The sequence below is a fragment of the Lagopus leucura genome, unplaced genomic scaffold (genome assembly GCF_019238085.1).
Source record: "Lagopus leucura isolate 7727_CA_CO unplaced genomic scaffold, USGS_WTPT01 Super-Scaffold_100001, whole genome shotgun sequence".
NCBI classification, from domain to species: Eukaryota; Metazoa; Chordata; class Aves; order Galliformes; family Phasianidae; genus Lagopus; species Lagopus leucura.
The window spans coordinates 43,853,803-43,866,704 of record NW_024962262.1 but is presented as its reverse complement, the minus strand read 5'-3'; the positions used below and the strand labels follow the sequence as shown (position 1 = coordinate 43,866,704).

Sequence of the window (12,902 nt, the reverse complement as noted above, 5' to 3'; positions counted from 1 at the left end):
GGAAATAATACAGAATACTTGATAGCTTAAAAAAAAAAAAAAAAAAAAAACCACAAAACTTGCTGTGCAGCATGGGGATGTAGTGTTGCATTGCTAAAATGAATTTCAAACACTGCAATTGGTCGGGTCTTATATTTAGAGAAGGCAAGGCTTTGCATTCACTTCAGTGCTTGATGAGTGTCTGTAGAGCTGTGGGTACAAAACCACTTTAGAAAGGAAAACACTGGATAATGTAGCATTACCTGATGTCAGAATTGTAACAGTGTTCTTGGTGACGCCGTCTGGAGAAGTCACACAGTACTGTGCTGTGTTTTAGGTGGAGGTAAAGTCTGGAGAAGAAGATGAAGAAATTCTCTTCAAAGAGAGAGCAAAACTTTACAGGTGGGACAGAGATGCTACTCAGTGGAAGGAGCGTGGTGTTGGAGAGCTTAAGATCCTTTTCCATACGCAGAAGAAATATTACAGGATCCTTATGAGAAGGGACCAAGTTCTGAAAGTGTGTGCAAACCATGTCATCACCAAAGAAATGAACTTAGTGCCCTCTGATACATCAAACAATGTTTTAATTTGGACAGCTACAGATTATGCTGGTGAGTTGGTTGAGTGGTTTCTACAGTTTTTTCAGTATCTTCTGCAGTTTGTTGGGCTTTGTTTTACCCTGGAAATTCTAGAGAACAAAAGCTACTGATCTGTGGCTACAGTGAGTAGAGCTAAGGAAATCTCTTCTTGGATTTGTTTTTCAGATGGTGAAGTGAAAGTGGAACAATTTGCAGTCAGATTTAAGGTTCAAGAACTGGCTAATTCTTTCAAGAGGAGATTTGAAGAATGCCAGCAAAGCTTGTCAGAGCTACAGAAGGGCCACCTCTCTCTGGCAGCAGAGCTGTCAAAGGACACCAACCCTGTTGTGTATTTCAACGTTTCTGCCAACGATGAACCTTTAGGACGCATAACCATGGAGCTGTTCTCAAATGTTGTCCCTCGAACAGCTGAAAACTTCAGGGCCCTGTGCACAGGGGAGAAAGGCTTTGGATTCAAGAATACCACGTTTCACAGAATAGTTAGTGACTTCATATGTCAGGTAAGCTTAATGTGAAGAATTCATTCTCTCAAACCATTGAGAGATTGAAACCCATCTTTGCTAACAGTGCTGCAAACTAGGAGATAAGGAATGGCACAAGCAGCTTGTGCTGCCCTAAGCCAAATGCTTTAGAGTTTCTTAGTGCTGCTATGTTAATAGGGGGGAAAAAAATAAAGAAGAAATTTCTTAGCATGGACAAGGGATAGAAGTTGCAAGGAAATCAAGGCTTTCCAAAACTAACGTTCAGCCTTCCTTTCTACAGAAGAGAAACTATCATATGCTCACGTGCTAACAGCACCTACTTGTCAGGCTTCTATTGACTTTTGGAAGTACGCTTTGTATTTTATGTAACCCCCACTGTGAAATTAATACTTCAGTTATTTTAGACACTCACATCTCAGCCAAAGGAATGCTGTAGATATCATGTCATGTATGATAGGCTTTGTCCTTAAATTACTCAGATTTCCCACTCAGAGTATCAGCTTGCTTTGTGTGTGAAACCCATGCAGACAGCACTGGTTTTGCATGTTAGCATTAGCAAGTCTTTTGTAAATTCTGAAGGCATGGAAGATTGATCTCTGTTCATATATACCTTCTCTTCTTTTCCTAATATTCTCACAACTAATTTAATGTGAATTATAACGACTTGAAACAGATAAAGTAGACCAACCTCTTACATGCTATACTAACGCTTTTGCATATCACTACATTTTTGAAGACAGAGCGTGTGCTTTTTAACTCAGAATTATAGTATTATGCAAATAACTTGTCACCAGAATTAAAAAACTGTCCACTCTTGATTAGATATTACCTGAATCTGAAGCATGCCTGTTACTGCTCTTTTCTTTATTTTTGCCTTTCTGAGGAGCAAAGGAGCTTTGCTTGTTCATTTAGGATGTAATCTTGTTTTGGGTTATTCTACATGCTGTAAGTAACTTTCTTGAAAGCATGCTATAGACTGTTCATGCAGACAAAATGTGAGCTGTTATCCACGTTTGCTCTGCCCAGACTTCCCTCCAGATTTCTTGCCTTTCAGAATTTTCTTAAAATATTGTACATGGTCACCTTTGTGCACATAGTCAAATAATCACAAGCCAAAAACTTGCTACCATGTGCAAGGGCAAAAACACTGCTCACTACCTATAGCTGCTGTCCTGAACAGGCAGTGATCAGGAGTCTTTGTGCCTCAGTGAGATAATACAGGTGCCAGATGGAAGGGCAAAATGATGTAGAAAGCAGACTGTGAAAGAGTAGTGTAGGGGTGTGGAGCAGGAAGGTAAAATGCTGCGCTCGGTAAAAATGAGAAACTTCATGCTAATGTTTTGTTACCATGATCAAAGCTGATGAAGCTGAGGTGCCCTATAGCCAAGTAAATGTGGTGCCCCTGAAAAGTAATGTTGAGGTTCACTCATGTTCTTCCAAATGGAATTCTGTCTTACTGAAAGAGAACGTTATTAGTTGATGTTTTGGGACTTGTAAAATAATTCTGTCCACTTGTTCTTTTTTCCAAAGGGAGGTGATATAACAAACCATGATGGAACAGGTGGACGATCAATTTATGGAGAAGCATTTGAAGATGAGAATTTTGAAGTGAAACATACTGGTCCTGGCTTGCTGTCAATGGCAAATAGGGGCAGGGATACGAACAACTCTCAGTTCTTCATAACGCTCAAAAAAGCAGAACACTTGGACTTTAAACACGTGGTATTTGGATTCGTGAAGGATGGAATGGATGTCGTGAAAAAGATTGAATCCTTTGGTTCTCCTAAAGGGCTAGTGAATGGAAGAGTTGTCATTACAGACTGTGGGCAAACATAGAATTATGGCTTTGAGTATACAGATGTTCTAGTGGTATGAATTGGTATTTAGATGTTATTAACTAATTATTTCAACTTCTTAAAAATGGACACTTCTGATGTATAAATGTAAAATTACAGCTTATAGTTTTTTTGTGTTCAAATTGTTTGTTTTTTTTTTTTTGCATGTTAAATAAAGTTCAGACACTGGCATATTTCAGGTGTATTTGTGTTATCCTGACATTTGTATTGAATGTCAAATTTTAAAAATTAAATCTTAGTCTTGTTAAAATAATTGTCTTGTCCTCACTTTTGGCTTGTTTAGAAACAGAACAAAGTCTTGCATGGTCTGGCTTCATGTTCCTGTACATCTTTCCTTTGAATATGCAAACTGAAGATGCTATAAGTGCTGGCCAGTAAACCAAAGGCCTTTGAAATGTAATTCTTACTCCCAACAGAAAGCAAGTCAAGGTAGCTAGTCAGGTGACTGCAGTTTGTACTGTTCAGTCTCTAACACCTCAATAATTGAAGGATAAGAATAGTTCCTACATGCATTCTTGGACACAGAATTTCACTGTTATTTGCTAGTGAAATTTACTTTCAGGCCTCAGTTTCAAGACTTTCAAGTGACTTGTACAGTTTAGTGACAACTCTCTAATGAACTCTGAATGTTATTTCAACAGCTATAGTATAACTTGCTGCTGTAACTATGACAGAGGGCACTTGTGGCTGTCTTCTCAATGCGTTTATCAGCTCTGTCTCCTGTGGCAGACTTTGGCATTGCACAACTGTGTTCTGTCTTTAAAAATTTTGTGTCTCAGTGGTAAAATTGCATGAATAATTTTTTTTTTTTTTTTTTTAACTTTACAACTTAATGCCAGGACTAGGGGTTGAGCCAAGGTTAACTGTATGAGTTTCAATAGGGCCAAGTGTCGGGTCCTGCACTTTGGTCACAACAACCCTGGGCAACCCTACAGGATTGGGGAGGAGTGGCTGGAAAGCTTCCTGACAGAAAGGGAGCTTGGTGTACTGATGGACAGTCGGCTGAATATGAGCCAGGAGTGTGTCCAGATGGCCAAGAAACCCAACAGCATCCTGGCTTGTATCAGGAATGGTGTGGTGAGCAGGACCAGGGAAGTCATCCTGCCCCTGGACTTGGCACTGGTGAGGCCCCACCTCAAGTACTGTGTTCAGTTTTGGGCACCTCAGTACAGAAAGGACATTGAGGTGCTGGAGCAGGTCCGAAGAAGGGCAACAAGGCTGGTGAGGGGCTTGGAGAATACGGCCTATGAGGAGAGACTGAAGGAACTGGGGCTGTTCAGTCTGGAGAAGAGGAGGCTGAGGGGAGACCTTATTGCTCTCTTCCAGGTGCTTACAGAGAGAGCGGGGCTGGGCTCTTCTCACTGGCAACAGGATGAGGGGAAATGGCCTCAAGTTGCACCAGGAGTAAGTTTAGGTTGGATATCAGGAAACACTTCTGTACAGAAAGGATTGTTAAGCACTGGAATTGGCTCCCCAGGGAGGTGGTGGAGTCACCATCCCTGGATGTGTTTAAAAACCATTTGGATGCGGTGCTCAGGGACATGATTTAGCGGAGGGTTGTTAGTTAGGGTAGGATGGTTACCTTGTGGTTGGACTCCATGATCTTTAAGGTCTTTTCCAACCTGAGCAATTCTATGCTTCTATGACTTATCAGTATTCTTTTCAAAATAATCAATTTACCATTACTATGTAAGTTAAGAATATAGAAGTTCAACGTATGTAACTTTTCTTAAGGATAGAAAGAGTGCCTTTTTCCTCGGTTGAAGGAGCACCACTTGCGTAGGCATTAAACTGTAAAATGGTATCTTAAGAAAGAAAAGTTGTATTTTGATTATATTGAGCTGCCACCTGTGAACTGCTGCCACAGTCTTTGTGTTTTAGTGACACAGAAAGTGAGAAGTCTGCATTGCTTCTCATTAGCTATGCCAAACTGGGAGTACATGAGGGAACAGTAAGTAAACCTTTAGCTGAGCTCTAGGAGGCACTTCTTAGCACAGAGTAAACCGGAGCTGGTGTTCACCAGAAGAAAGGGACATTGCCTGGACAAACGAGGTTAGGATTCTGGTTGTTTTGGTAGGCACTAGTGTGCTTTACAGCTTGCCTCTTGTCTGCCAGTTAGTTTCATTTTGCATCTTTGCAGCCCGTCATGTACTTAATGGATACGCTTCTGCTGCAGCTTGACTGTTTAAATGAAGGCCTCCGGTCTACCCGTTTCTTCCTCAGTTGTTTCTCCTGCCCCTGCGATGCTCTGAGCCACAGCATCCAGTCCTGTATGATACATTACAATCCTTTTCTGTGCCAAAGTAAAGCAATGGTACTTTGTGCCAGAGATTGCAAGGGTTTGTTGCGTTACTGTGAGTGCCTGAACTGCATTGATCCTTCTGTTGCCATGACTCGGGCAATGTAAGCACTGGTGCCACTGCACAGTGGATTAGGAAGCTCATCTGTCTGAAAACAGACAGAGATCCCTCACATCTCAGTTCCAGGAGGCAAATGCTGGCAGTGTCCAAAGGCTGTCAGTTCTGAAACTCGCTTAATGTTTGCAGGAGAAAAAAACACTGGTTTTGTTTTTCCTATGCTTTTTGTTTTTTCTTACAGTTGATCACTTAAAGCATAGCAGAGAGATGCAACAGCATGCAACTAAAATCATAAAAAACTATTTTAAGACTGATCTTTTTTAATTTATTTATTTTCCATTGAGGTTGTGTCATCTCTAGAGATGCTCAAAATCTACCTGGACCCTTCCCTGTGTAACCTACAGTAGAGAACCTGCTTTAGGTGACTTCAGCTTCTCACCAATAGGGCAGCATAAGAAAGACAAGGAGAGGGGGTTGTTCAGCCTGGAGAAGGCACTGCAGAAAAATGTGGGAGGGACTCTATCAAGGCATGGAGTAATGACAGGACAAGAAATTAAAAGAGAGTCAATTTAGATTAGATATTAGGAAGAATTTTCTTTCTATGAGAGTGTTTAGATACTGATGCAAGTAACCCAGAGAGTTGTACATGCCCCTTCCCTGGAACCATTGATGGTCACATAAGGATAGGGTTTGGGACAACGTGATTTAGTGGAAGGTGTCCCTGCCCATGGCAAGAGGATTGGAAAATAGATTAGCACTATTTTAGATCAATAATTAATACTTATCTCAGACTGTATTTTTGATATAAAGTGTATTTTTCTTCTCTGTAGATGGCATCTCATCATCTCATTTGGCTGTTGTCCTGACTGTAGGCATTCAACAGCGCTTGCATTCTTGGCCTCCTGTGAAGACTCTCCTATCTGCCTTTACTTTTGTGCTGATTGCAAATTTCAACAGTTCATTAGCTAACAGGCCTAGGCTGCTAACAGAAGAACTTCCTGTATGCTGTATTGGTTTTGTTCTGTAACAATCTCTATGCTTCTGCTAGCTTTCCTGCTAGGACTGTTTTTTGCACCTGTAGGAATGGAATGTCGTTTCTGCATTAGATATTAAAAAGGGGGAATTGATCTGAAGAAGTAGAGCACAATCTGTTTGTATTTTGGAACTTGTCCTTAGAAATAGCTGATGAGAAAAAGTAGAAATACCATATATGTTAGTAACATACTTTAGAAGTATAGTTGCTGAATTGTGTGATTAATTCTTGCTTGCAAAACTGCAATAATTATTAAATGTTCCAAATAATATAGGTGTAGTGTTATGGACTAGAAAGCATACTGTAGGGCTATTTTGTTTGGATAAGAGAATCTCAGCAAAAGAAAAACAGACTTTAACAAACATCAAAGAAGCCAAGGCCTCTACACAAGGCTAGATTGCCTTGCTCTGTGGGTAGGTTGGGATGCAACAAGCAGGCATCAGGATACTCCCCTATCCTCCTCCCAAGCTTATCTCTATGCAAGGACGAACAGATGTCTGGAAACAATGACCGAGTGTTGAATGAGCAAATGTGAGAAGTTAACTAAATAGCGATATATGCTTAGCTAGCAAAAAGTTTTGTTTAGCCAGTATCTGTGTTTAGTTGAGCGTCAGGAAGATTGTGAACCTGAAGTACTCAGGCAATGAGGAAGCAGGGGAGAAAGAGATAAGTGTCGAGTAACAGGACATAAGAGATGTTATGCTGCTTTCTGAGCGCACTCCTGCTTGCAGGAGGCCTGCCACTGCAATTGCGAATAAAATCTGCTTTATCAGAGATGCTGTCCTGATAAATTATTTGGATATTTCCAACAATTTGGGGGCTCGTCCGGGATCATTATCACCTCCTGGGGAGTCCCCTTCGCTGCCCTGGGCAGGATAGGTGCACCCCGCTGATTTTAGCGGTCCTGTCTGGGTGGTGAGGAGATTCCTTGGGATGGCCGAGAGGAAACCGAGACTGTTACATAAAGGACGGACTCTGAGAAAGCCAAGGAGCAGGTAGACACTGGTGTTGGCCATTGCGACCTGGTAACTTTGTGCATGGACCAAGGTAAGGGAATTTAATTCTTGCCTTGGCGGTCAGTTGAGACTCTCGGTGTGTGTGACTGAGACACACATTAAGTGCGAAGAAAGTGCGAGTCCCAATCTGTGGTTCTGTTGCCCCCGAGAGGGACACGGCCAGAGATGGAGCTTCTGAGAACACGGGAAAAGGGTCCCTGGAATCATGCCTAGAGATAGCTCCTTAGGAGAAAAAGCTCCAGAATTGGAAAAATAATCCCAAAGCTAAGGACAGGAACAGGAAAAAGATGTTTAAATACTGTGTACAGACATAGCCTAAAGAGCCACTACATGGAAACACATTTTGACCAAAATGTGAGTCTGACAGAGATTGGGTTTGTCGGACTTTGAATTTGTGTGTAAACAGTAAGATTCCTTTCTCTGAAACAGAATTGGCTTATGCCGTTTAATGGGAGCAAAAAGTAAATCAGTTCCTCATAAGAAAGAGTCAAAGTTCAAAAGAGAAATGAGAGAAGCAGAAAGATCATAAATGGGATCCCTTAGATAGCTTTCACCCCCCTTGAAGTTCTAAAGTAATGCAAGCAGCTGCGGTCTCTGCAAAGGCAGGGAGTGGCCATGCTGCTGATCCTGTGCAAGGTCCTAGAAGAGAGTGCACGTTCTTAACTATTGAGAGAATTATAGAATCATAGAATCAGAATCACAAGATTGTAAACGACCTACAAGATCATTTAGTCCAACTGTCCTCCCATCACCACTGCTACCACAAGCACTAAACCATATCTCACAGCTCCTCATCCATTCACCCCTTGAACACTGCCAGGGACGGCGACTCCACCACCTCCCTGGGCAGCCATTCCAGTGCCTGACCACTCTGAGAGAAAAACTTCTTCCTTATGTCTAACCTAAACCTCCTCTGGTACAACTTGAGGCCATTTCCCCGTGTCCTGCTCGTTGCCTGGGAGAAGAGGCCAAACCCCTCTTCACCACAACCTCCCTTCAGGAAGTTGTAGAGTGCAATGAGGTCTCCTCTGAGCCTCCTCTTCTCCAGACTGAACAATCCCAGCTCCTTCAGCCTCTCCTCATAAGACTTGTGCTCCAGACCCCTCACCAGTTTTGTTGCCCTTCTCTGGACACGCTCCAGGGCCTCAATGTCTTTCCTGTAGTGAGGGGCCCAAAACTGAACACAGCACTTGAGGTGCAGCCTCACCAGAGCTGAGTAGAGGGGGATGATGAACTCTGCTCCTTCTGGCCACACTGTTTGTAATGCAGGCAGAACAATGTAGATGGGACCTGGAGAATTTTCCTTCCTCTAACACTAACCTTATTAATACTTCAATATATCCTGTTAAGGAAGTCCTCTTAGGTCAGTCCTCTTAGGTCTAGAGGAAACAAGATATGCTGATGCCTTCCCCTTTTACAAGCAGAAAGGTTAGGAATTCCAAGAAGGAAATGAATTCCTTAATTGAGGATCTTATAAGAGTAGCAGAACAATTAGATCAATTTATAGAGCCTGATTTCTACTCATGGATGGAAATGATGTTATCATGGATATGTTGTTTACTGGAGAAGAAAGAGGCGTGATTAGGCAATCAGCTATGCAAGTGTGGGAAAGGAATAGAGAAGAAAGTCTGGGTTCTGTGGGGAATTGGAGAGGAGGGATCCTGAGCATAAATTATTGTCTGATTATTATATATATTATAAAGTATTGTACTGATTATTGTCACTGTCTTTGTGTGTTATATGTTTATGGCGTGAAAGTGTTATCTAAGAAGCTGTTATGGGACAAGGGGTGTCTAGAAAGATACCAAAAATGATCTCTGGGTCGTATTTTGTCTCACAGGAGAGACATTGCGGTGAGACAGAATATCAAATAAGAAACCGGGAGCATATATGAAGTAGCAGGACCTGTTTTTATAATTGAGTATTCTAATTGTGAAACCAAGTGCTGGGTGTTTGTGGAAAGTGAAGAACTGTGTTGTTTGATTTGTAGGTTCTGAAAGGGAGTAGGACAAACTGTTTTGATGGTACATGGAGGAGTAGTTGTTGGTGGATGGAAGCATAGTTGTTAATGGTACGTGGAAGTGTAATTGAGGGTATGAATAGTGGAAATGTGAAAGACAAAGCAGAAAAAAGGTAAAGGAAAAACAGTGAGTTAGGGATGTTAAAGTCTGTGATCTGTTGTAGCCAAAGTAGATAGGCAGTGGCAGAAGAATGCATCCCCTGCACTGCCCCCCACACAGCTTGTAAGCAGAACTCTGAGAGAGAGAGAGAGAGAGCTGGGGGCCAGAGACTCCTGCTGAAAACAAAGTGTTACTTGCAAATGGAGAAAGGACTGAACATTGGAAGTGAGAATAAGCCTTTATCTGCAGAGACCTAGGAAATCCGATATCCTGGTGTTAGCCCTGGAAACCTCTGGAAGAGGGAGGCAGAACAATGTTAGTAGTTTTTTATAAAGTTTGTGAAATGAAAAGGTTTGGGAAAGACACAGGTTAAGGAAGGCAAATAAGATCCAGGTTTACCTGTGGCAATTAGACACAGACTCCGTTGTTAGTGCAGAACAAAAACTTGTATGGTGTGTGATGAACATGAACAATATGCACTTGGTCAAGTGCCTTATTAAGTGTGACCCTCTTGCTGCATGTGGCAGTGCTGGGTCTTCCATCCTGCCCTGAAAGAGAGGGTGCTGGAGCTGGGTTTGTCCCTCGTGTGCCGTCCCACAGTACCCAGTCTATGTTGCTGTGAGTGTTGGACCAAGACACCGGCTCTGTCAGCCTCAAGTCTGTTGTACCTCAGTGCCATCTCCCAGTAGTTGGTGATGAGATCGTAGAGGCTGCCAAATACTTGGTTGTCAGTCAAAAAGAAACCGTGGATGCTGGAGTCCTGCCACCAGTGGATGCGGCAATGCTGCACCTTCTCACTGTGCCAGAAGGACAGAATGTAGTCCCCAACAAATGTCTCGCTCCCCCTGACGAGAAAGAAGCCATCAGGGGCCCCCATCTCAGCACAGTACTCCGCTGCTCAGCGATCTGCTGCCCACCGCGCCCTGCTCCCAGCTTGCCGTGGAACCATTCCTGTATGAGCAGCCCAATGTTGGCACTCACCTCCTTCTGTGCAGGTTGTCTCCCCTGGCTGTTCCCGGTCAGGGCAATGTAAAGCGGGTTCCATGTATAAGTGATGAACTCCTCCGTTTGGCAATCCGCCGTCTGCTCCTTTGTCACACATGAACCCAAGGCTCCTTGCCACTCACCTCTGCCAAGCCACCTCAGGTTTGGCAGGGATTGCCAATGCTCTTCATAGCATCTGCTCACACCCATGCCAGGGGTACAAGCTAGACATCTCGTGATTATGTTGATAGGGTCTGTCTGGCATGAATAGTTACAATCTTTCATTTTTCTCCCTCCATGTCTGCTGAACTTGTTTACATCTCCCAAGTTATTTTGCTAATCAGAGTGAGAATGTCTTTATTTTCTCCCAGTGACATGCAGATTAAAGGAAGCGGAACTAAGGGACCTGGATAAATTAAGGAGGGGGAGGGGGCTTGGAGAATGTATAGAAACAGGGATGGTGACCAAAAAAAATTGGGAAGAATAGTACCTGCTGCACCAGAGCAGGACCTGGTAGGGCTCTAGGAGAGTTCTGCTCCCAGTAGACAAAAAGCAGTGTGCAAACTGCAGGGAAATGAGACATTGGCAAAAAAGGTGTACCAAGCTGAGCAGGAGGGAACTGTCTCTGATTGCAAAAGCTGAATGATGGGAAGTTTACCCTATCAAATTCACTGGTTAAACTGCAGCTAGGGAAGCAGGATAAAGAGGTTTATTTTCTGGTGGATATGGGTGCCTCTTACCACCTGTAGATGATTTTGCAACAGTAGTAGGAGCTACTGCCCAACAAGAGACAGCTTACCTTTGGGGATCAATTAAATATAGGCTGAGAAAACAAGTAGGAATACGTAAATCCTTGAACGTGCCAGGTTCTCCACAACTGTTACTCTGGCAAGACTTATTAGAACAAATGGATGCAGAGATTAAATTCAATAAAACTGGACCTAAGGGTCAAACAATATTAACTGATAGAAAGTTATACGTCTGGCTTTAACACAAACTTTATCAGTTACCATCCTGATAAATTATTTGGATATTTCCAACACACCACACAAGATAAAAATAACTGTGTCTCTTTCCTTTTCCTTCACAACTTTCTCAGGGATGCTTCCCACTAACTGAAGGAACAGTATAGTAGTTTGGTGTTCAGGGCATTAGACTGTTTTTTTCTTCCAGCTAATAGCATTAACCAAAAGTTTTGGAAGCAAAAGCCTACTTTCAGTTGTCTTAGGTTTCTATGTGAGCAGCCATGTAGAGTTGCATTTTGTATTTTAGGAAACCGAGCAATCCTGCCACAAATCAAAGTTGTTTGTGTTAGCGTGAGAGGAAGCTGAACACAGATGGCCATTAGGATGCTTTTAATTAGTCAGCTATTATGTAACACCACAATTAAAAACAAAACCTAATCGTATCTGAAGGGGAAATTCAGTATTAAGTTAAAAATTTAATGGATTTCGAACCCATTTCAACATTTTCCCCTTGATACAGAGGAAGTTCAACACAGGTTCCAGCTCCAGAAACGAGAACAAGCTCTAAAGGAGAAAGAAACATCTTTGAGCAACATAAAAGAGAGTCAGTAATTTAATGATGCTAACTGCACAACTTGCCGTTTAACTTGTTGGTAGGTATCTTAAGCCACCAGGTATTTGCCAGCTCTGATGCTTGTTGCTTTAAAGTACTTGAAATCCTCAAATGTCAGTTTGTCATATTATTTTAACTCTAAAATATATCTAGAGATTGGAGGGAAATGAAGTATTTTATAGTCTAATAGAATTCACCTTGTGCTGAATTGTTCTGCTGACTCTATTAAGTAAAGAGTAGAATGTTTATGTCTTCTTTCCTGACTATCCAATATTTTCAGTTATTTTTCCAGGTGTTAATTAAAGCAGTAGTTTCTCTGTCCTTAAAGGCAGGCTGAGACAATGGTTCGCAGTAATAGAGTTAAAATTTTCTCCTCATGTGGCTGTTAAATCTGGCCTAAATGGTGACAAGCAAATTGCCATCTAAACAATTTTGACCATTGCTTGGTCAGTAAATTACAGTTCTGATGCTCCTAAGTATGGTAAAAATTGACTGCTTCCTAACCTCTGTGAAATATTTTTTTTTTCTTTTGTGCAAACTGAAGTTGTCATAGAGGGCTTCCATGATAATCAGGATATTCCTTCTTCTATCCATAGAGTATGTTTCTTTTACAGTTTGCCTCATCTTATTTTCTCACACATACAAAAAAAAATGCTTTGGTAGCATGATTGCTTACTGCATAGTTCTACAAAGAACAAGACTTTCTCTCATTTCCAAGGCTTCAGAAAGTTCTTGCAATTTACTCTTCATTTCTGTGTCACGTCTTCATGAAAAGCAGTCAAATATGTAGTTCCTCTATACCTCACAGGGCTTATTCTTCCCCTGTAAACTGAACAGTTAAGCTACAGATTAAAGAGCTCGTGCTATTTTAATTATTCTGGCATGTGTTGCCCAAGGG

The 12,902-nt window shown here is 41.9% G+C and overlaps 1 protein-coding gene across 1 annotated transcript; it reads left to right on the top strand.

The window, feature by feature from the left end:
• The first annotated feature begins 286 nt into the window (after positions 1 to 286).
• Positions 287 to 3,166, top strand: LOC122177680 (E3 SUMO-protein ligase RanBP2-like). Its single transcript, XM_042867314.1, has 3 exons — positions 287 to 590; positions 744 to 1,078; positions 2,591 to 3,166. The coding sequence occupies exons 1-3, from the start codon at positions 473 to 475 to the stop codon at positions 2,894 to 2,896; spliced, it is 759 nt and encodes a 252-aa protein (XP_042723248.1). The 5' UTR covers positions 287 to 472; the 3' UTR covers positions 2,897 to 3,166.
• The last annotated feature ends 9,736 nt before the right edge of the window (positions 3,167 to 12,902 follow it).

Coding starts and splice junctions, on each gene's coding strand:
- LOC122177680 (XM_042867314.1), top strand. CDS start 473: ATGAGAAGGGACCAAGTTCTGAAAGTGTGTGCAAACCATGTCATCACC. Junction 591..743: donor GACAGCTACAGATTATGCTG/GTGAGTTGGTTG, acceptor TTTGTTTTTCAG/ATGGTGAAGTGAAAGTGGAA. Junction 1,079..2,590: donor TTAGTGACTTCATATGTCAG/GTAAGCTTAATG, acceptor TTTTTTCCAAAG/GGAGGTGATATAACAAACCA.